The sequence below is a fragment of the Panthera onca genome, chromosome C2, assembly GCF_046562875.1.
Source record: "Panthera onca isolate mPanOnc1 chromosome C2, mPanOnc1 haplotype 2, whole genome shotgun sequence".
In the NCBI taxonomy this organism is placed as follows: Eukaryota; Metazoa; Chordata; class Mammalia; order Carnivora; family Felidae; genus Panthera; species Panthera onca.
Window position 1 is genome coordinate 119860067 of NC_138347.1, and position 24307 is coordinate 119884373.

Genomic DNA, 24307 nt, shown 5'->3' on the forward strand with positions numbered 1-24307 from the left:
TGATTCTTAAAGTATTCTTTATTAAGATCATTAAAAGTTGTAGAAACAACTTTATTATTATAAAGGCACAGGGAGACAGTTCTGATAAAATATTCAAATTAAACAGTAACTTACAGTACAAAAGACAATTTTAATGCACATACAAACCCCAAATGTCTGATTCAAAAATATTTTACTGTGTCTATTAATGGGCAATGATTAAAAATATAAATTGCTGCTGTATAATAAATATCTGATAGTGAACATCTTGATAGCAAAGTGAACAAAATATTTATTGCTTTTCACATACATATTTTTCCCTGTAATTTAAAATTCCTAATTCTTTTACTATCTTCTCAATCTTTCCACATAATCTCATGGGGGAAATGGTAGTTGTAACAACTACCTCCAGTAGCAATCACTGCTGGCAGTGTTTTCTCACTTCCTGTTCTGCAATCACAATCACTTTTCCAAAGTAACATGAATGTTTGCTAAGCCACATGAAGACAACCCTCTGTGACTGGCATTCTAAAGTTTGTAATGAACACTTATCAAATATAAAAGGTGCTTTTTTGAAAATGTGTACTTTATTTAAGTTCTGAGTAAGTGGAGAATGTTTGACAAATCATTTTACCTACTCCCCTCAAAAGTTTCCTGAAGTTGTAAAAAGTCAGCTTAGTAAAATTTCTAGCACTTAAATGTTTCTTTGAGGGCCAGTTGATACCTGTAATATATGGATGTATAAAAATTGACATAATGCAATCTATTTTATAATGGAGAGACCTTACCCTTCTCCCAGTTTTTATACTGGGATTAACATTATTGATTTCATCATGCTTTTTTGTAGCAACCCAGTTATAGATGGTACAAGCAGAATTTCTATCACAACAGTAAAATAACATGAATGCACCATCTTATCTCAATGCTATTTCAACTTAAATATCTACATTAAAGTATTTGATAATCATTGTAAAGTTACTTAACCATATGTCATGTTCAGACAGTGTGTAGCAGCTAGTAATGTGCCTGGCACAGAGTTGATGGTCAATAAATAGTTGCCGAATGAATGAAAAAGAAAAGAAAAACTTGGCTTTGGTTGTGCACATTTTAATCACTTTCTGATTTAGAATAAGGTCAGTCTAGAACTAAATACTACTGCACACTACACCAAACTTTGCTGTAAGCTAAAGCAATAATTCTAAACAAATAAACAAAAAAAGGATCACCTAGGTCAGTGATAGTCAATTTACATATTGTAACTTTTTAGAATAGCCCACAAATTTCACACATTAATTTTTTATCCACATACTTAAATTTGATTAACAATGGGGTAATGGAGACCAAGTTGGGCAGACTGGCTAAACTATGCTTTTCAATAAAAATTACTAGTCCATCAGTAAATAATGTTATAACGCCCAATTAAACTAAGATGATGACTACCATGTTAATGTCTGCGAAACTACCAATGAATATAAGGTAGGATATCTTTAAGTCACATATGCTTGGAAGCAGTAGCTTAACTTTTGAACATAAAAGAATAACCAGGGAGATCTGAATGTAACAGTGACAGAGTTCTATTATTGAAAGTGTGATAAGAAGTAGTAGTAGGTGACCAATTTTAAAATCTAACCATGATACTAGATCTAACATTTCTTTGGCATATGCATTACTATCTTGGACTAGTTAGCATTTAAAAAATACTGTGTTGTTTTTTTCCCTCAATCAAAATTAATGTTAAGGTGAAGATTGCTAGCATACTCTTCTTAAAGCCTTTTAAAGGACAAGATGACATTTTGCAACATATGCCAAACTTCATGTTTAGTGTACACTTATAGGCATAGAGGGATGTAACTGTTAAATAATCTTAAATGATTTCATGCAATGGTGAAACCACAGAATGTGGAGAGAAAAGTATTTACACAATAAAATATTCAGCTCTGAAAAAACAGTAAACTTGGGAATCTTGCCCTAACAGTAAATGTGTACCGCATAGCACTGAACAAAAACTAGTTCAAATTTAAATAAACAACTAGAGTAACCTGAATGTGTAAAATTTAATAAAAAACATAAAAATGGGGGTGGGGAACACCTACACATCAGAAGGAAAAAGTGGCCTATAAAACAGGCCAATCTAACTTGACATTCAAAGTAAATGCAAGAGATTCACAAAATCATGATAGTAATGCAAACTAAGTCAAATACCAAGTACCCTTTGATACACAAGCCAAAGTAACTATCAGACTCATTTCCAATAGCTTCACGATATTCATTAATCCACTCAGGCATTCAGGGGAGCGAAGCAGTCAATGATAGCTCAAGTCTCCAAAGTGTAAGAACAAACTTATTTGCAGAAGCGTCATGTAATTTTTGAAGTAATGTCTTATTTTGATGTTAACATAAGATCTATCAGTGCAACTTTATCATCTTCTGAATGTATTACTTCCAAATTTCGTTTTGCCATATAGTTTTTGGTGGTTTAGTTTCAGCCAGTGCTATTTAAATGGAAAAAGGAAAGTTCAGCATAGACTACCTCACATTGTTACTTAATTGTGCTAGATATTCACGCAGCTCTTTTGCAGCTTGGAATCTGCCATAGCGTTTCTTTGGGTTGGCACACTCATCCAGCAAGGCCTCTAGTCGGCCATCTTTGGCAATTTCACTTGGTGGATCATGAAGGAGTCCTCCAGAAGTGCCACGCCAGGTGGCATGTCTGGATAAGAGGTTCTGACAAACAGCATAATAATTGTGGTCCACAGTTGCACGAGCACAAAGAATTTCTTTCGAAAATGATAAGCAAGCCTCCTTATCACAGTCATCAAATTTGCTTTCATACCATACATCCCAATTTTCAGGTTTATCTGTGAAAGGGGGAAAAGCAGAAAGAGAAAAATACATTTTAAAAATGTTTTCATTGCTTCCCAAAATACACTTCACTAATTACCACAGTAGTATTTCTTGCTCCAGTTGTATTATAATTTTAAACATTTAAATATATTAACTTATATAGAAACATTTATCAGGAGTTAGCCAACGTCAGGCCGAAAGATCAGATAAGGCCCCTACTACTTAAAGAGTTTAGTCTGGATAGAAACTTTCCACCATACAGAGGAAGTACCATACAGAGAAGTAGGACACAATGCTACAACAGTACACAGGAAGCAGTACTCCTGCCTGGGGCTACAGAAGGCTGCAGGGAGAATATCTGATTTAGGTCTTAAAACAAAAGGCTAAGTCTGAAAAGAAATGAGGGAAAACAGTAGTGTAGGCTCAGTATAGTATGTGCAAAGGCAAGGACTTAAGGGATTGTTCCAGCTGATTTAGGAGATAAGTAGTTCACTGAGGCTAGAGTGTGAGACAGCTCCTGGAGAGAAAGTATAGAAGAGCCTAGAGAAATAGGTTGAAACTTGGGTGGTCATGAACATGATTTCTTTTACAGGAAGGTAACTCTGCGGGCTCATGAGTGGCTCAGTGGGTTCAGCATCGGACTCTTGATTTCTGCTTAGGTCATGATCTCACAATTCGTGAGTTTGGGCCTGGCATCAGGCTCTGCGCTGACAGTATGGAGACTGTTTCAGATTCTCTCTCTCTCTCTCTCTCAAAATAAATACACTTAAAAGAAAAAGAAAAGGTGACTCTAGAATGAAGACGGGAGGGATTAAGATGATGAGAGCAACTAATAGTCCAGATAAAAAAGCCACATTGTAGAAACATAAGAGACAAAAATTAACAGGTAAGTTTAAGTTGAAGGTTCTAAATGGATGACAAGGTCAACAGTATTTACATAACAGGGTTAACATTTCATATGGAGAGAATAAATATAAAGTACCTACAAGGTATTCAGGTAGGCATATCATATGTGCAATTAGAAATTGACTTGAAACTTAGTACTTTAACTTTTAATGTTTATTTATTTTTGAGAGAGAGAGAGAGAGAGAGAGAGAGCGCACGCGAGCCGGGGAGGGGCAGAAGAGAGGGAGACACAGAATCTGAAGCAGGTTCCAGGCTCTGAGCTGTCAGCACAGAGGCCGACTCAGGGCCCGACCTCACAAACCATGACTCAACCGACTGAGCCACCTAGGTGCCCTGAAACTTAGTACTTTGAAGTCAGAGGTACAGTACACATATTTAGAATGCATCAACATAAGAATGCTTGATGGAGCCAAGAGAAGAACTGAATTATATTGGAAAGTGTGTTGAAAGCAAAGAAAGAAACAAAGGGCAGAACCTTTGGGACTTAAGGGGTTGGTAGAGGAGAAATTAGTGAAAAAAATTCATTCAGCAAATCATTATTTGAGTGCCTACTCTATGGCAGGCAAGGGTATATACTGGCAAACAAAATAATAGATGGTTCCTGCCTTCACTGGCTTACAATCAAGTATGTGAAATGGTCATTAAATAAACATTATCATAAACAGTGGAAAATGCTATGAAGGAAACAAACATTTTTAACAGTAGAAAGGTTTAAGAAAGAAACAACCCTCCCTACCATTAGATACGGTGGTCAAGTATAACATTTAAGCTAAGCTTCAAAGGACAAGTAGCTACCTATTTATAGGAAAGAGGTGAGGTGAGGCATTTTAGGCAGAGGTCACTGCATTACGGGAAAGCCCAGAAGTAAAAGGTTCATTCAAGAAACCAAAAGGCCACTGTAGCTGAAGCATCAAAGGCAGTAGACAGAGGGATATTAAAAGTGATGCAGATTGGGCCCTGGTAAGAAGTTTGATTTTATTTTTTTCTTTAGGTCTCTTTAACGTTTCTTTTGTACACAGAGAACATAACTCAATCTTTCACTTGAAACGTTTACAAATACGTTACAAAATTTAAATAAAACATTGGTTCACTTTAAGCGCTTACATTATTTTGTAAATTGAAGTATAATTAATATACATTGTTTTATTAGTTTCAGGTACAAAACATATTGACTCTTCTATATATTATTCAAAGCTCACTATGATATGTGGTCACCAACTGTCACCATATTATTACAATATTATTGACTATATTCCTTATGCTATACTTTTCATCCTTATGACTTATAACTGGAAGTTTGTATTTCTTAATCCTCTTTATCAATTCTTCCCATATCCCCTCTGACAACCATCAGTTTGTTCCCTGTATTTAAGAGTCTGGTTTTTTTGTTTTTTACATTCCACATGTGAAATCATGGTATTTGTCTCTTTCTTCCTGAATTATTTCATTTAGCATAATGCCTTCTAAGTCCATCTTGCAAATGATAAGATCTCGTCCTTTTTTATGGTTAATATTCCCTTATACACACACACACACACACACACACAACACTTCCTCTTTATCCATTCACCTTAAGTTGCTTCCATATCTCGGCTATTGTAAATAATGCTACCATAAACATAGGGGTGCATACATCTTTTCAAATTGATGTTTTTGTTTTCTTTGGAAAATACCCAGTAGTGAAATTACTGGACCATATGGTGCTTCTATTTTTAACTTTCTAAGGAACCTCCATATTGTCTTCCACAATGGTTGCACTAATTTACATTTCCACCAATAGTCCGTGATGGTTTCCTTTTCTCCACATCCTCACCAACACTTGTTACTTCTTCTCTTTTTGTTACTAGGTATTCTGACTGGTGTGAGGTGATATCTCATTGTAGTTCTGATTTGCAATTCCCTTATGATCAGTGATGTTGAGCATCTTTTCAGATGTCTGTTGGCCATCTGTATGTCTTCTCTGGAAAAATGTCTATTCAGGTCTTCTGCTTATTTTTTAATAGGATTGTTTTTTTGGTGTTGATATTTAAGTAGGAGTTTGAATTTTACCTAAAGAACAATGGGAAGTCATTAAAAATATTGAGGGAGGGAGTGATAAGATCAGCTTTATGTTTTAAGAAAGAAACTATGTGAGTAGAAGGAAACCAAAGGACGGAAGAATTGCAGGAAGTTGTTACTTATCAGTCACTTCACGAATTTGGCAATTAGGTGGTTGCTAATGGTAATACAGGATTTTAAGTCAGGTTCTAATGGGTGGAGGCATGAATGGAGGCTGAGGGAGTAGAAACAGGAAGAGTAAACAATGTATTTAAAAACAGTTGAAAAACGAAGGGCCTTGGAAAAGTCTTAGACATATTTGTTTATGGGGAGGGAAGAGAAATTGGATTTTAAGGAAGGAGTGGGAAGCTGAAGATAAATAACGCAACGAGTTCTCAGAGAAGGATCTACTCTGAAATAGAGAAATTAACGTGTATGGTTTTTACTAGTTTAGATAATAAATGAAAGGACACTGCGGGAGTTGCCACAGCAAAACCTCAGTGTCCTTGTGAAAGAAAAAATAAAGATGATTTCCCAGAAAGAGGTCAGAAAAGAAGGTAAATAAATAAATATGACATTTTGTAAAGTAGATATTTAAACAGCTTTCCTGGGTGGCTCAGTCAGTTAAGCATCCAATTTCAGTTCAGGTCATGATCTGAGGGTTCGTGAGTTCAACCCCTGCGTTGGGCTCTGTGCTGACAGCTCAGAGCCTGGAGCCTGCTTCGGATTCTGTGTCTCTCTCTCTCTGACCCTCCCCTGCTCGTGCTCTCTCTCTCTCTCAACAATAAACGTTAAAAAAAAAAATTAAACAGCCCTTCAATGAGACATTTCAAAAGTGGCCAGAGCTAAAGTAGCACTGGACCAATGGTCACTGTATGAACACACTTGTGTAGTTGTATTTATCCAAGCTTAGGAATTAGTTGGTATAAAACTGTGACATGTATTCCAAGAATGTCTGGATAAAAAAATTACAAGAAATTATTTTTACAAACACTGCAATGAAAATTTTAAAAGCTGAGGTAAGTTGCACAACTTTGTGAACATACTAAAATCCACAGAACCGTACACTTTATTTTTCAATTTAATGTTTATTTTTGAGAGAGAGATGGAGTGTGAGCCAGGGAGGGGCAGAGGGAAGAAGACACAGAATCTGAAGCAGGCTCCAGGCTCTGAGCTGTCAGCACAGAGCCTGGCGCTGGGCTTGAACTCAAACCAGAGATCGTGACCTGAGCCAAAGTCAGACGCTTAACGGACTGAGCCACCCAGGCACCCCTGAACTATACATTTAAAAAAGAAAAGCATGATGGAATCCGATGCGACACTCCCAAATGCAGGAAGAAGTTAAGTGGGGAATAAAGCACTCTAGCAGGCGGTTTACTCCCTGTGGGAGGATCTACATAGCAAGTCAAGAAATAATCAGAAAACAGTTTGGTGAGTATACAATCAGAACAAGGTACTGGGAAAAACCAAGTATTTAACAGGATCAAGAGATGATCGTGCAAAACCTAAGTGTCAAACTAATAAATTTTTGTTAATTTTCTGCATTTCCCAGATGCCATACATTTTTGGTCTGAGTTCATCAAAAAATCCTCATAAGACAGGAGAAGAGGGGATTAAAAATATAAGACATTCACCATAGAGCAACAATCTTTCAATTTCTTTTACTAAGTAGATTAATTACAGAGTTACAGGCTTTGTCTCTGACACTTTAAAATTCCTGTGGCATTTAATCTTCAAAACACTTCAGACAGTCTGCCCACCTATCCTATGAAAAGCTCACAAATAAATGGAGAGGAAAGTTTTGGGTAAGATGTAATAATGTCAAACCGAAGTTAGGGATCTGCAGTGCTAGAAATCATCTAACGGTTAAACAAATAAACAAAAAAATCACCGTTGGAACCCCACAGAACAATGGAACACAGAACATCACTGTAAGAGATCCCACAGGAAAATAAGACCTCCATGTTTACTCTGGTAGTCTGTCACTATATAAAAACTTAATTCTGCATTACACTCCTAAACCACAAACTGTAGCAGACTACATGAAACACACACACACACACACACACACACACACACACACACACACACACACAGAGTATACCTGGACATTTGAACTCAAAGGATATTTTACTAAATATGGAGAAACTCTGACTAAAAGTACAATAAACCAGTATGTGTTTACTGACACTGGTCAAATAAAACAAAGAGGCAAGGCTGCCATCTAAGAAGGAAACTAAAGGTTTGTTTCATATAAATGTAAACTTTATTTTATCATAGAAAAAATCTGTACAAAAAGCAAATCTAAAATTTATATACTTACTTTGTCTAATTAACCTTTTGTCGGCAACCAAAACATTTTCAGCATCCACAATGATTACCTTCCCATCTCTAGGACCAACTGCAAAATTGTCAAAGCTGACGTCCAGGAGGTAGAGTGCAAATTCAAAGTCATTGTTTGTAAGCTGCTCAGCTATTTCCATCAATTGCCAAGCGAGGTCAACTCGTTTCTCCCATGGTGCATTAAAGTAACTCCACAGTTCTTCTCCAACGTAATTTACAGCCACCATTCTTCCACAAGCTCCAAGATATTTTGCAAATGGCCAACCTTCATCAGATGGAAAACTCTACAAAAGAATTATCTTCATATTACAAAAGATCCTGATGAAGATATCCTAGGTGTACCCCACCTCCCCCGATCCTCTTAGCAGAGACTGTTACTAGGCATGCACTTGATATTTCTTATTATATTCAGGAGTTGAAGAGAAATAAAGTTGATTTCTTTTCTAATTCATAACATTACTATGGACCTAAAATCTTTTTAAATAGGTAACTTTACATTATAAAGCTAAAACAGAGTAAGACTTGCTTATCAAAATTTCAGAACCAAACTGATGAACAAAACCTAAGCCACCTTCCTTATTACCAAATCTAGAAGTATTTACATTTTCCTTTATCTTTCTAACTTGTTTAAGTACAATCAACCATCCTTTCTTTTGAATGAACAGCACTACAGGCCTATTAGCCAGCAAGTATTTACCAGGCAGCACACACTGTGCTGTACTGGCAAGAAGAGTGAATGAACTAAACAGAATCTCTAAAATAAAAATTTGAGAGGAGAAGACAGATAGCAAGCAAGTAATTTTGAGTATAATAAATGTCAGTTATTAAGAAGTAGTGTAGGTCCTAAGGGAGCATTTAATAGAGGCTATACCTAGTCCACAAGCGGGCAGGGGTAGAATTTAGTAAGGGATTCACATAAGTGTCTCTTTACCTATACCCCAAGAGTGGTAAAAAGCAGTCTGATATCCTATTGATGCAACCTGCACTCCAGGTACCTTTGGTCCCAAGTCAGTTGTTTCCCTTCCTACTCCCACTGTATTTTCTGTTCACATTTAGCTCAACTTCAAAATTATTTATTATCTTAATCTTCGCAAGGTTTTCTAGGTTTTGTAATCACTGGGAAAATTAACTGGCTAAAACAAAAGTCTTCCATATTGATGAACAAGTCACTTTCAACTCAAATGTCAGGCTTTATCTAAAATACTTTCCAGTGCTAAAATGCCCAACTACAAAAATGAGCATTGTAGTGCAAAAGGATGGGAAGTAATGTTTTAAACAACTCCTTGGAAGATAACATGACTAGAGGAAGTTATGTTATGTGCCATTCCTTCAGCCTAGCATCTTTCCTTGAATTGGGGGAAAAATTGTAAGATGGTATTTACACAAACACTGCAGGGGAAACAAAGGAAAACACTGCAGAATATAAATACAGCTTACTTCTATTGCTAAAAATTGAACAATCTATGTACATTTAAAGAGCTGGAGATGAGGCCTTTCTTCTTGGACCCCTTATAAAAATAATATTAACTTAACTCTGAACTTTCATAAAAGTGAAAAAATTCAATAATATCCTTAACATTAAAATGTTTGTCAACTTAAAAGCAAAAGGTTCTTAGAACTAAACTTCATCCATAATTACCTATTTTCATTTGTGATTTCTTTCAACTGTAACTATTAATGAACAGTAACTGTACTTGTTCTTTGTGTATGTAACTTTCTTTTAAGTTTTAGTATCTGCAGTTTTGTGATAAAACACTAATTATGTAAATTAAAGATATGATAGTATGAATCTTTACATATAGTAAATGAATTGATTCAATTTTAATTCAGATCCAACATCTACTCTGATTCTTTAGCAATTAGAGGGAAGCACCCTTCTCCTCTTGTATCTGAGAATTTTTTATTTCTTATGGATACTGGGAAAAGTGACAGACTACTCATGTCCAAAGTGAACTGCTAAATCCGGTTTGCTAACCATGTGTTATTTTCAACTTTTTCTTCTCAATTTCAAAATACCTCCATGACCTTGAAAATTTACACAAATGATTACAAAAGATTTAACTGTTTCCCAGAAGTATCCATGTACAAAGTACCTGACATTAACAAAAAAAAGGAAAGCACTAAAAATTGGTAAATGGGAGATTATATACTTTTGTCCTGCAAAAAGTAAAACAAAAAAATTCCCTCATACACTATTGGTATATTATTCACATGCCATACTGTAAAACAGATACAAACATATCTTTGTGAAAATAAAATGGTCTTTGACAACAGGAGAAAAGGGAACCCTGCCAACATCTGCACATGTACAAATGCCTCCTTGTTTTTGGAGACTTTCCAACTGGCAAACGACAGTTAAATATACACTTCATTACCCAAGGCCCTCATAGAAGAGGATAAAATATATGAACAAATGTCACAGTGAGCAATTTTATATTCATACAATGATTTTTGACAATGTTAACTAAAATCCTGTTATGCCTCATTTTAAGAAGTGCACTACAATTCTTTCACATAGCTTGCTATCTAATCTTTTGGAAGAACTTTAATAAATGAATTCACGCTACTAGTTCAGATGACATTTTTTCATTGTATAATCAAAATAGTCAGATTTCATTAATGAGAAAAGAATTCTATTGAACACACTATGTACAAAGAAAATGCTCAAAGGAAGCCGAAATATAATTTTTATTTAAAACAATTCTGGCTTAGCATCAAATTTCCATGGTCAGAGTTTGAGAGACAAAATTTTAAGATGTTACAGAGTGGACTTGGACTTGTTAAATGTATCAAGCAATGAGAAACACAAGTTCTTACTCTCTGATTCCCAAACTCCCACAGGGCAAAAACAAACAAACAAACAAACACACACACACACACACACACACACACACACACACACAGCAGCTAGAATAAGAAATTTATTGCTGAGGTCCACAGGTTTTATTTTAAAACAAACCTTAAAATCAGATTTTCAAATTGCCTAGAACAACAGACACATAGTTTAAAGTAACCTGACATAAAATGTGTGTATTTTAATAAGTTATTTACAATTGAAAAAATATGTACAAATACTTTTCATTTGAAGGAAGGAGTCTTTAAACTTGGAATGATTTAAATTCTAACTGGACAGGAGGCACTCCAATTAATTGTTTATGGTTTTTTATCAGGTCTTAACCTACATCAAAGTGTAACATGTAAAGTCTTTAAAACTAAATATTAGTTCAAAAATGTACAAAGTTACAAAATAGTTATAAAACTATGTATTTCCATTACTGTATTTTTTTTAAATTAAGTTGGTGAGAACCCAAGAAAACTTCTAGGAGTATTATTAGCAATGTAGAAATTAAAAATGGATATTCAAGTATTAAGATACACATGACTGATAAGATTTAAATAAATATTAAATGCCTTCACTGTTAATTTATAAAATACAAAGTATTTTGAGTATAAAACCTAAGATAAATCTCTCTCTCTCTCTCTCTCTCTCTCTCTCTGGTAACAGAAAACTGCAAGTTACCTCTTGGATACCTGATAAAACCCAAATACTACTAATAACAATATTACATGCATCGACAGTAGCCTAAAGCCAAAGTTACAAAAATAAGTAAACAAAACCACTGGTGACATTATATGTACATATTTGATATTAAAGATCAGAAAATGTAGATATCTTATGCTCTTTATGGTATATAACATTTTATAAAATTTGTATACTTAAAAGACAATATAATATACAAGTAGAATAATGGAACTGAAATCATAAGAGTAGCTTTAAGGTCCACCTTCACTCTGCATCTCACTAACAGTGACTGTGGCAAAGCCAAAACTTCTTAGAGCTTTAGCCTATTCCTCTGTAAAACTGGAATAATATTTGTACCACCACATATATTCATCAAGGCAATCCAAGGACCAAAAGAAAAATAGTATAAAATATACTTTGCAGATTTAATATTACTTTATAAAGAAATGCTTACCAAAACATTTCATTTTTCCTATTTATTTTATACTTCCTAAATAAATCTGCTAAATAAGAAGTCCAGATATTCATCAAGAGTTACCCTTATTTTCATATCACTTACTGAAAGGCATCTAGGAATAATGAACATCTTCCAAATATAGTCAAGAACTACCAACCTAGAAAAGCATTGTTACTGTCCTCTAGTAGTTTCTAATTTACAATGAAATATACTAATTAGTCACCAAACTTTAAGTAATGAAAAATGTGTAGGGCATCTAAAAAAACACCAAAAATACAAAAAAAATTAAAACTTGGTAACATATATACACATAAACTCAACACTGTAATTCACTTTTCATTTACAATAGTTAAGTACCACAGAATAAATTCTAAGTGCTGAAGTAATCCATCATCTATTTATTGATCAAAATCAACCATCATGATAGTTTATATGATTTATAAAGAAGATGTGAAATCTAAGAATTCTAGAGTTGGAATGTATGTGAGTTGTAAATCTAGTTTAATCGTATTAGCACAGTTTAAATGATTTGCCCAAAGTCACAGAGATAAAAGGCTGATACAACCCCTCAATCCAATATCCTCCTGTTTCAGAAGTTTCTAAATTTTGGAAAGGTAACAGTGCATATATTACATACACCTATTATGCAGAGTCTGGGACATATTATGCTGAGAAAATAACGTAAGATTATACATTCTAAGTGGGATAAATTACATAAATTATCTCATGAGCTTTCATATATATGTTTTTAATTTGACAAAACCTTTGTCAAGTTTTTAAACTGGAATTGCAGGTAAGGGACTATAGGTTAACTCACATTCCACTGACTACTCAAGCAGCTGGAGTAAAAGAGAGTTAGGAGATTCAGTGTGGAATGAAGAGAATATAAATTTTGTATTAAAAAATTCTAGATCTAGCCTAACACCATCATGAAATGCTAAGTAAACAGTTGTAAATAAAACATAGTCCCTATTCGCAGGAAGCTTTTTCAGCCAGAGTTGGGAGGATGGTTGTTAAATACACATAAATTATAAACTACACAATTTGTTACAAATTACAAAGTAAGAGTAGCTGAGAAAGAGTAGAGACCTATTTCAGACTGTGTGGTAAAGAAAGGGCAGCCTCTCTAAGGAAGTGCTACTTATGCTGAAATCTAAGAATGAAAATAGTATTAGATAGACTGGGGAGGGGGCAGTCAGAAAGTTCGAGGCACACAGTACAGACAGAAACCATCTTCTCAGAACTGAAAAAAAGGCCAAATCACCTTCAGAAAAATAAATGAGGAGGAAATGGCTTCAGGTAATAGTCTGGAGAGGAAGGAAGGGATCAAATTATGTTGGGACTTACACAATAAAACACAAACTCCTCAACATGGTCTATATGCTTTGGAAAACAACAACAACAACAACAACAACAACAAACAAAAAAAGGCTTAACATTCAGAAACATTGTACATACTGGAATTAAATATCCTGTGACATGTTATTCTTAACAACAACAAAAAGTTTTTACAATTAAACAAAAAAACACAAGTTTTTACAATTAGCACAATACCCTTTAACAACCACTGTCCTACCAGATTACTAAGGTCATTTTATACTGTCAGAACAGTTATTTTAAAAACACATACAACATACAAATAAAACAAATTAAAATAAAGTTAACTCTAGCACTTGTGATCTATTATCTTTTTCTTTCTCCTTACATGACCAAAAGTAGGGTTTGCGTACTAAATTTAAAAGACTATACTTCCTTTAATACAGGAAATAAATTATTTTAATGACATTTACTAACTCACAACATTCCATTAAAAGGAATGTAACTTTGAAGTTTACCTAAAGAGGAGACGTATTACAAGATTCACTTTGTAAAGAAGAGAATCCCTAGTACAAAGAAACTGACTTGAAAAAAAATCTATTATCAAAACATACAATCTAAAATCTATAGGTTTTCTACAGGACTGGCATTTCGGCACACACACAAATTTAAACTTGGGAATGCTTATAGAAAATGAATGTTACCAAAAGAATAGATTCAAATTGTTTCGAATTATTTTTAAAAGCCCAAATCTGAACAAAATCCCACTGTAGTAATGCATGTTATAACAGCTGTTCACAGAGATTAGTCAACTGTACTGGTGACAGACTAATGTGTTCACAGTTTTGTGAACTGTCTGGAGGGGGAACATAGTAAAATTACTGGGATAATTTAATGGTTACCTAATTTTTGCTAAAACTTCTCTGAGACTTTAGTTTCTTAATTTTATACTGCCAAATAGTGGCCAAACTTCATTGTAAATAGTATAGAATCCTAATAATCTCAAGATTTTCAAGTTAAGAATATGTTCTATTTACTTCATTAAGTAACTTTTCCTTAAGTTTTTATTTACTAATTTTGAGAGAGAGAGAAAGAGAGCATGTGGCGGGGAGAGGGGCAGAGTGAGAGGGAGAGAGAGGACCCTAAGCAGGCTCCACGATCTCAGCACAGAGTCTAATGCAGGGATCAAACCCATGAACCATGAGATCATTAACTACCTGAGTCGAAATCAACAGTCGGATGCTTTACTGACTGAACCACCCAAGCAGCCCTAAATAATTTTCTGAATGCCATCTTCTACCCACCTCGAATTCCAACAATATTAAGCAATGCCTTTAAAATACCAAAGTTATGTTATTTCACTGAATATCATGTCAACAGCTATTTCCAAAATTGGGAACTAATGTCAAAATGCATCAACAAAAAATTTATATAAGTTTAATAGAAATTAATAGTCTAAGATGAATAAATGCACTCTCCTTACCAAAACAAAACAAAAAAAAAAACCAAACCCACTTGGCCACATATTTTAAATATGCGTAAATTTACTAGTTTCGACTGATGTTTTCTTAACTACTGTCACAATCAGAAAGTGTGATTCACATTTCTAAGTTTAAATACGTATCTATAAACACCATACTCAAACACTGACTTCTAATAAGACAAAATTTCCAAGAAAGAAAAAGAATATAATAAGCTTCTTTTGGACCCACTAACCTAAGAATGCTACCTTGCTTTCTTCAGTCAAGACTTGATTTCTTTAAACAGTCTGCCAAGTAGAACAGTAAGTAGTAACTTACTTCCCTGGTTCCTTAAAAATGTAAGCAGAATTAACATCACCCTTCCAAAAAAGCCTCAAATATCCTCTGGTTGCAAAGTATCTGTTAGACCTAATGCCTGGTTTTAGATTTGTGTTTCTGTTGTTGCCTTAAACTCAATAAAGAAAACAAAACTCTTGGTTCCCCTACCCCAAAGCCTGGGGTTCCTCATCATCATAAAGAATTACTCTCTAGTTAGTTGCTCAGACCAAAATCCCAGGAGATAGACTTTATTTTTCTGTTCCATCACACCTTACATATCAGCAAGTCATTTGAGCTACTTCTCCAAAATATATCGGTTCTGTCATTTTTATAACCTTCATCGCAACCATCTTAATCCAAACCACCATGCTCTCCCCCAAACTTGTGCAAAAGCTTTTCAGATTTCTCTTACCCCATACAACCCATTCTCCACAAACCAAGCCCTACTCAAAACACTTCTATTGTTTCACATTGCTCTGAAATAAAATCCTAAACTCATTTAGCAAGGTTACAAGGCTGTATAGGATAAGATCCTTGTCTCCCTCTATGATCTTCTATTCTACCATGCTTTCCTACTCCCATGCTCTTTACTCCTCTGGATTTGCAATATCTCTTGTTCAAAAACACTGCCCTCAGATCTTTGCACCACTGGCTTTTTCTCCCATTATTCACACCTCAGCTAACCTGTCATTTTTCCTGACCACCCAATTTAGAATATTCTATCCCCAATCCAATTCTCCATCACAAGAGTCTGCTTTATTTTTGTAGTATGTAAAATCTGAAATTACCTTGTTTTTTGTTTGCTGTCTACACCTAGTGCCCCAGAACACAAAGGCTGCACAAACTGTGACCTGGCCTGCTATCTTCACTGTACCCTAAGTGTATATAGATCAGTTCCTGGAACTACTGAGCAATGCCACAGAATTCCTGCCAGATCTTTTCACCTCATAGTTAAAACTCCAAGTGTGCATGAGAAAGGCAAAATATGGAGACCCTGAGGCAACATACCTACCTCAGATAATAGATCTTTTTTTTTTTAAATCTGTTTTAATGTTTATTTTTGAGAGAGAGCACAAGCTGGGGAGGAGCAGGGAGAGAGGGAGACACAATACAAAGCAGGCTGCAGGCTCTGAGCTGTCAGCACAGAAGCCCTACACAGGGCTCTAACTCACGAACCCCAAGATCATGACCTGAGCCAAAGTCAGACGCTTAACTGACTGAGCCACCCAGGCGCCCCCATGATGATAGATGGATCTTTTAAGATTCTCAGAGTCTAAGAAATTAGACCAGACCTAACCTTTATTTCTAAAATTATCATTTAGTTTCTGTACTATTTAGAATTATTAACCTGTAATAACTTACAGAGAACAAGTGAACTTTTGCTTTATATTACTGTGTCTTTATCTAAACCCTATTTCTTACAACAGTCTTTCTGTTTCATCGGGGACAAATCCCTAACCCTCCTTTTAATTACTACTCAAAAAAAACCTATAGCCTAAAGCTGCTACAGAGGTATTTAAGATGTGTATATATGCAAATAAGGTAACATTTTGAAGGTTTGTCAAAGGAAGAGTAAAATGTGTATTTCTAAGATATCAACATAACGTACTAAAGAACTTTTCAAGTACTACACCTATCTAAAAATGAAATGAGTTGATTTGCAAAGTAGTAACATATTGTAAAAAACTTTACAATTAAAGACATTTTGTGTATTTTACTGAATAGTCGCATCGCCTTTAATCTTTAAAACAATCTTGCTAGATAACTGTTATAATTCCTATTTTTTTGATTAAAAAACCGACGCTCTAAAACTTTAAGTGACCATTCAATAGCTTTGAGGTAGTAGAGAATGCTATCACAATACTGCCCCTACCACTCCTCTCATCCCCCCTGACCCCATCCACAGGCTAAATCCCATTTATCCTTTAGAACTCAATTCCTCTGTGAAATTTTTCCTGGTATTCACTCCTATAAAGATACGTTAAGATGTCCCTCCCTAAACGAGTCATTTGACAGAGTGCAGGCACCTTTTTTGTTTGTTTTTTCTTTTTTTGGTAGGGCTTATAATGCTATAGTGATTATAACATTCATTTATATATGTACCTCCTACATAGTAAGTTACCTGCTGCCTAGACAGATCCTTTGAATCCAGATATCTTATAACTGACTATTTACCAAATGAACAAATAAAATCCAGTTCTACAAGTCCAAAGAGCTTCCAGGCATTTCATAGATAACTCCCTATCAAGAATCAATTTTAGTAAGAACATACAAATTGGATAAGAGATTTGATTACATAATTTCAAACCTTTCAGGGTCTATGACTGGGATGTGTAACCATCCACATCTTACAGTAGTAATTTACAATCATTTACTAACGTTCATTATAAGTGCAGGGAAAATGCAGGGCTTATATTCTAAGGTAGTAGTAGTTTTATACATAATGAATGGAAAGTTAAGAAAGAAAAAATGTCAGCATTCTGTGAAGTTAGCAGTAATGACTGCAACACAGGAAGTAGGCCAGAGACCATAAACCAGAAAAACAAAATAAAAACCAGTCTGATGATCTGCTGAGAAACTGACTACCCATGCCTAGAAAGCAGACCCAAAAAGTAAGCTTATCTATTCCCTAACGTGTGAGGAGTATGTGCTGATCCATGTGGTGGAAATATGAAGGGAAATAGTTGGAAGATCAGACAAAAGAACAGAAAGGACCTCAGAATTAATAATGGTGAGAAGATATGAATAAATTCAGAAAATAGGCCAGTGGAGCAAAATAATTTTGCTCCACTGATCTGGAAGTGGTGCTTTCCTAAGAGTGACTGCCTGTTTCTATGGGCTTTCCAAAATAAAAGTCTCTTTTTGGATGAGAGGTAGACAGAATTATTTTATTATTTCAGTTTTTTTCATCAAGTGTTGATGCAACCTCTGAGAAAAAAAAAGCAGAAAAACAATAAAACCTCTAGATTTAAGGTTATGAATTAGATAAAAAAGTGCTCTATTTAGAACTACCTAGTCAGAAACATCTCTGAACACTAAATCTGGGAATGCAGTTACCACAATTGTATCTGGTGGGAGAGAAGTAGGTGGCTCCCTAAGCTATTACTTGGCAAAGAAACTCCCGAGACAGTCTGGAACATCCTTTCAAAACTTTGCTACTGCCCCACAAGACACTAGGCTACATTTAGCTCCGTATTTTTTCCCTTTAAAGGCAATCTTTGTTTTTGTTCATTTTGTTTGAAACTAATTGTGGCTGTGTAAAAATTGGGGAGGAAGACAAGCTTGAAACAGGGTTGTCCAACCTGGTCTTCTCATACCCTCTTACCAGGAAGGGACCGAGCACCAAAACCCCCAATCCTCTTTTAGAAGTTTAAAATTACCAGTTAAAGTCAAGCTTAGAAAAGAAGTAGAAAAAGAGTAATTTTTCAAATCAAGAGTGTGAGTCTCACAGTTATTGAGGCTAAAAGGGAAAAGGACCTACTCCAATAGCCTCATTTTGTAGGTAAGCGAGTCCCATAAAGTTTATCAATTTGTCCAAAGTAAGACAGTTGGTTAAATGACCATAATCTTTTGTTTACTTCAAAAACTGTATATTAGGTAGTACATATTAAAAATATTTTTCCTTTAAGAAGGATTTGTTAAGGACAAAATAACATTCACTCCAAGTTTTCTGTAAAAATTCATCCTGTAATATAGGAATGGACTAAATTAATATAAATAACTAACAGCTTATAGTCTAATAACTACCTTTAAAGTGATCCATATTCCAACCAAACTTCAAACCAACTGGTCAAATACACTAGATACAGTTACTTTTACCTTATTTAATGTCTAATATTTATTGAGTGCTTACTAGGCATGTGGCACTATATAATGTGTTTCGCATGTATTATGTCATGTACAAGAATTGAAATAAAAGTTAAAAACCCACACTGTAAGTGACAGTTACATACTGTAAAAATTAAGGAACTCCTATTAAACCCATGATGCAGGAAATTTAGGAAAAAGTTCTACAAATGTAGTGAAACAAATTTCCATTTCCTTCATACTATACAAACATGAGCTTTCTTTATTTCTGTAAGTAAGACTATCATCACTATCTCTAGGTCAAGTCAGATATACAGTTTGGGCTTCAGGAAATCCAGACAGCATTTTTCTTTAACAAACACACAGCTTCTATAAACTCAAGAATAGGGAACTACAAATATTGTTAGAAAATTTACCAAGAAAATAACAGAAAACATCTTGCCATCTTGCCAAACACTTTAACATCTTGATTTTCCAATATTCCAAGAATGCTATTAACAATATAGAATAAACTGGGGCGCCTGGGTGGCCGACTTCGGCTCAGGTCATGATCTCACAGCTCGAAGGCTCGTGGGTTCCAGCCCCACGTCGGGCTCTGTGCTGACAGCTCAGACCCTAGAGCCTGGAGCCTGCTTCCAATTCTGTGTCTCCCTCTCTCTCTGCCCCTCCCCTGCTCATGCTCTGTCTCTTTCTCTCTCAAAAATAAATAAACATTAAAAAAAATTAATAAAAAAATATAGAATAAATAATTCCCTCTCTCCATTTTTTTTCCACTCTCCATTTTTCCTCTCTCCATTCTTTTCTGTGAAAAGAAAAAGTATCAGAGTAGAAGATAAAGGTCCTAGCATTTTGTTACTTGACGTTCATAAAATTTTTTTAGAAGATGATAATCCTATGGCTGAACAACTTTCCTTTGAACTAGATAAGCTGCTGTAAAGGCTAGTAAAGCTATCCAACAATAAGAAGGGAGTTGTACTTTCATACTATTTCATACTGGGAAGGCTGTGTTACAAATCTATATAGCCTTACATACATAAGGTATGAGTGTAATAAGTCTTACAGACTTTTAATACCTTTCATGTCTTCTTTCAAGGCATAATAGAAAATTCAATTTGTTGTTTCTTAACATCAGAAGAGGCAATTTTTAATGGGCTAAATTTACATACATGTTTTGGTTCAAATATTTATTTTGGAAGCATGTTTACCACACTGGAACTTTTGTTAAGAGCAGTTTGATGAAGTCAGTTCAAAATACTTGTTTTTCTCCAAAGTAGTTTTTGGACAATATAAGAAAAATCTAATTTGTGACCAACTGTCCAAAAATTCAATAAGTAGCTCCCTCTCCTGGAAAAAAAAAAAAAAATGTAAGCTCCTCTTTATGCTGTAAAATACATGCTTGGATCTTTAAAAATATTTTTTAAAATACATGAACCAAAAAGTACATCTATACAGCCAAATTTTCTATCATTATTAATACCACATACTATCATAAATGGCTGTTAAGTTTTATAGAAACTATATAAATACTAAAATTGTACTTGTTTGTCTAGTTAACAGAAAGTAATTAAACATCATTGACTTGACTTAGTATGTAACAATCTTTGTACCTAATCACAGAATTTTAAGATTCCTTTCACTGTAGTGGTTTTATACCATTATCAAACCTCAATTACATTGTTCATACTTCTTAACTCACTATTTTTTTCCAAAAGAGGAAAGGGTTCTATAAAGAAAGTAGCAGCTCTAGGAAAATTTCTTATTTAAATATAAATCTTATTCAACTTGCTTGTCATTGTGTTAAAAAAAAAAAAAAACCAATATGAATGACTGGTATTAAAGACCTCAAATTTATATTTCTCATATCACTCAATAGTTAGAGAGCTAGGTTGCCTGAACTTAAAATGCAAATACAAAAGTCAAAATTAACAATGTTGATAAGTACATGTCCTCACATACTAAAAACAAACTCTTATCCCATAACCTATCTCTCACCCACCCACCAGATCAGAGCAATTGTGTCACTAAGTTTAAATTACAAGAACACAACTGATTTTTTTAAAGTTGTTTATCGCTAAAGATGAAAACAGAGAAAGAGTTAAGTTTGAGGGAAGAGTTAATCAGAAAACAAGATACAAGCACACTTGGCTATCTCAACTATAAAGTAAACTGAAAATGTCAAGACAACTTCAAAATTCAAAAAATATAAAAGCTTCTCATATAAAGCAGACTTAGCATAGAGCAAAATGAATGCCAAGATATTTTTATAAAGCAGTGGATAATGTTATTAAAACATTAGTCCTAGAATTTGTTGATTCTAATACATCAATACTCATAATTACCTGATAAAAATCTTTCAACAGGCACCCTCTATTACAAGTGAGAAAATGTGTACTAAGATAGCTCCTTACTAAATCTTGACAGACTATCTGCAAATACACTGCTGAAGCTTTCTACAAGGACCAACATTCCTAATATAAACATCTCCTTCCTAATATAAACATCTATTTCTCAAAGAAAAAAGATAAATGAAAAAAAAGTTTCAAATCAAATGTATATAAATGAGGACTTAAGCTTCACAGGCTGACTGCTTTTATTGAAATTATTTGGTAAAATAATTTCTTGCAGGGAAGTTTACCCTCTAAATTTTATATACCATTCATCGTTAAAGAGAGCAGTGTTTAATATACAATCTGTACTTTCTATGTGACTCGTTACATACATCCTATGACAGCTTAAAATTTACGAACACTCACACTAAAGTCTTGAGGCAAAGTATTTACTTCGTGTTAAAATTACTTGGCTGAACTAATTAAACGAAGCTGGTTTCTCTTAGCTAAGTTGGGTGATGGAGAACTTGAGAAAAGAAATATAAATGAATACCATATATTCCTATTCACGCTCTTCAGATTAAAAAAAACAAAAGAAAACCAAGAATCCTGTACAACCACACCCCCCACTAGTGACATTCTCAGCAGAACAGAAAGAGAATGAAGCATAACAAAGTTACTTGTGATTAATTTTAAGTTATCCTCCCCACCCTGTATTTGATAAACAGCAAAACAGGCATGGAAAAGGAGCAAGGTAACTTTCCTGCAATTACAGGAGGGATCACAATCCCACATTAGTCACCACTATCCAAGGACACCGCACTGAAGCTGGGTGGGAATGTGTAGAAACTCAGGAACTACTCCAATGGTCAACAGTTTTTCGGGTTTTGTTTTCTCTTTTTGCGGTCACCAGTAAGAAGATGCCAACCTACTCGCCCCTAAAATGTACGTTTGTTTTCAAAATAAAGTCGCGTGAGAGCCAATAACTCAACTAGACCAGAGGTGAGAATCTCCTTCCCCTGTTTCTCACCCTGGCCTAACATGTCATCTTCTTCCTGCAGTCAAATTACTACATGAATACGGCAGGTCACAGAATCAGGATGAAAATGTCGGTCTTGGCCTCAAACCCTCCCAGTCCAAGTCCAAAGATGCCTTACTTTCTCCCCTTCCTAATCCCACTCAAAGCACGATTTATGGATTAACCTCATCCCTGACCGCAGTCTCCATTCCCCAGCTTTTCCTCAAATTAGCTGCCACATAAATGAGTTAAAGAATAAAACAAAGACTTTGGGGGCGAAGTTAGACCAGCCACAAAGAGTACTGAAGGGGAGAGCAAACGCGGTACAGAAACACTTGAGAAGAACTAAGAAAGATCCAAGGGCTCATGAACAGACTGCGCCGTGGAAGCGCAAACCGCGGCTGATAAAAGCAGAAAGGCTGGGAGAAGAGCCCAAAGAAACTCACAAGAGAGACATTTTGGGAACGTACAAGACGCGCTCCCTCTGGTGTTTAAAGGATCCGCAGTCAAATCCAAGATGCGCTCGAGTCTAGATGCCAAGAGCAGACTCTCCACCAGCCAGGTCGCCCTCCGCAATCCGACACAGTGCCCAAGGGTCCCCCAGGGCCGCCCCCTTCCCACGCCCGCAGGCTGGCCCAGCCGGGCCGGGTCCAAACTGGGCAACGAGCGCGGGTGTAGCCACTTCTCCGACTCCAGTTCGCCCGCGCGGCCCTTCCCGGCAGGACGCCCCCCTCCCGGGCTCCGCGCCTACCTGTAGCACCAGCGGCTCGGGGTTGAACGCCAGGGTCAGCAGCAGTTGCATACGCTCCGAGTCCTTGAGGTTGCGCAGCAGGAAGCTGCCCGAGTCCTTGGTCTCCGCGTAGCGGCGCACCAGGCGATCGAGCAGGCGCTGCGAGGGGCAGTGCACCAGGTCGGACCAGCCCTCCACCGCCTCCGGCGTGAGCAGCCGCACGTCGCCGTTGAGGCGCGCGAACTCGGTGCGGGGCATGGCCTGGAGCAGGTCGCAGCGGGGTCGGCCGGTGGCCCGTTTGCAGATGCTCTGGTCGAGCTGCGCCAGCTCGCGCTGCGAGCCGAGGCGCTTGAGCACCACTCGGCGGCGGCCGCCCTCGCGGGGCTCGCCGTACTGCGCGAAGTAGACGTTCTTCACGTTGAGGAAGTCCAGCAGGCGCAAGCGGCCCCACGCCTCGAACACCACCTGTCCGTTGAGGAAGCGGCGGCACCAGCTCGTGCCGAAGCACGCCGGGCACTTATTGAGCTGCAGGAAGCGCCGGTCGGCCAGCTCGTTGCGCTGCCAGGAGGCGAGCAGCGACGGCGAGTGCAGCACCATCAGCACCAACAGGCTGCCCAGCGCCGCCAGCTTCAGCGAGCGGGACAGGCGGCCCAGCTTCGGGGGCACCAGGCGCCACATCCCGCCCGCCGCCCGTCCACACGCACCCGGAGGGCGAGGGCACCCCGTGGGCGCCCCCGCCGCGCCGAAACCCGAAGAGCGACCGGCTGGGGCCCCCGGGCGAGAGAAGGAGCGAGGTCGCGGGCTGGGGCAGGAGGCGGAGTAGGTGTGTAAGAGAGAAAGACGGGGAGCGGGAAGGAGCCGACCAAAGCAGGCTGCGACTTCTTCCAGTCACTAGACTCCACAACTCTCGAGCTCCCTCCTCCGAGCTCCCCGCCCTCCGACTCCGGCGGCGCCTCCTTCACGCCAACCAAGTTATAGAGGAGCGGGAGGGGGAGGGAGCGCGGGGACCCGACGGCCGCGCGTCCGCGCGCGCGCACGCGCACTGTTCGCTCGGGGGCGCGAGAGCTGCGGCGGCGGCCGCCTGTGGGGCGAGCGGGGTCTCTGAGGAGAGGGAAGGAGGGACTCACGGAAGGGGAAGAGAAGCTGGAATGTCTCACAGCGAAAAGTAGCAACAGTGTAGGAAGGTGGGAAGGATGAGGTGCCCGCGCGTCCCTGACGCC

General features: G+C 37.0%; 1 protein-coding gene across 1 annotated transcript; it reads right to left on the reverse strand.

Moving 5' to 3' along the window:
* Positions 1–24286, reverse strand: DIPK2A (divergent protein kinase domain 2A). Its single transcript, XM_060638880.2, has 3 exons — positions 23109–24286; positions 8090–8393; positions 1–2837 (listed from the first exon to the last, which is right to left on the reverse strand). Exons 1-3 carry the CDS (start codon positions 23763–23765, stop codon positions 2506–2508), a joined length of 1293 nt encoding a protein of 430 aa, XP_060494863.1. The 5' UTR covers positions 23766–24286; the 3' UTR covers positions 1–2505.
* Positions 24287–24307: the final 21 nt, after the last annotated feature.

What these genes read in the sequence shown, in the direction of transcription:
- DIPK2A (XM_060638880.2), bottom strand. Translation starts at nt 23,765, where the DNA reads ATGTGGCGCCTGGTGCCCCCGAAGCTGGGCCGCCTGTCCCGCTCGCTG. An exon ending in CCGAGCCGCTGGTGCTACAG is followed by an intron (nt 8,394 to 23,108) that starts GTAGGCGCGGAG and finishes ATTCTTTTGTAG; the next exon opens with AGTTTTCCATCTGATGAAGG. An exon ending in CAAAAGGTTAATTAGACAAA is followed by an intron (nt 2,838 to 8,089) that starts GTAAGTATATAA and finishes CCCCTTTCACAG; the next exon opens with ATAAACCTGAAAATTGGGAT.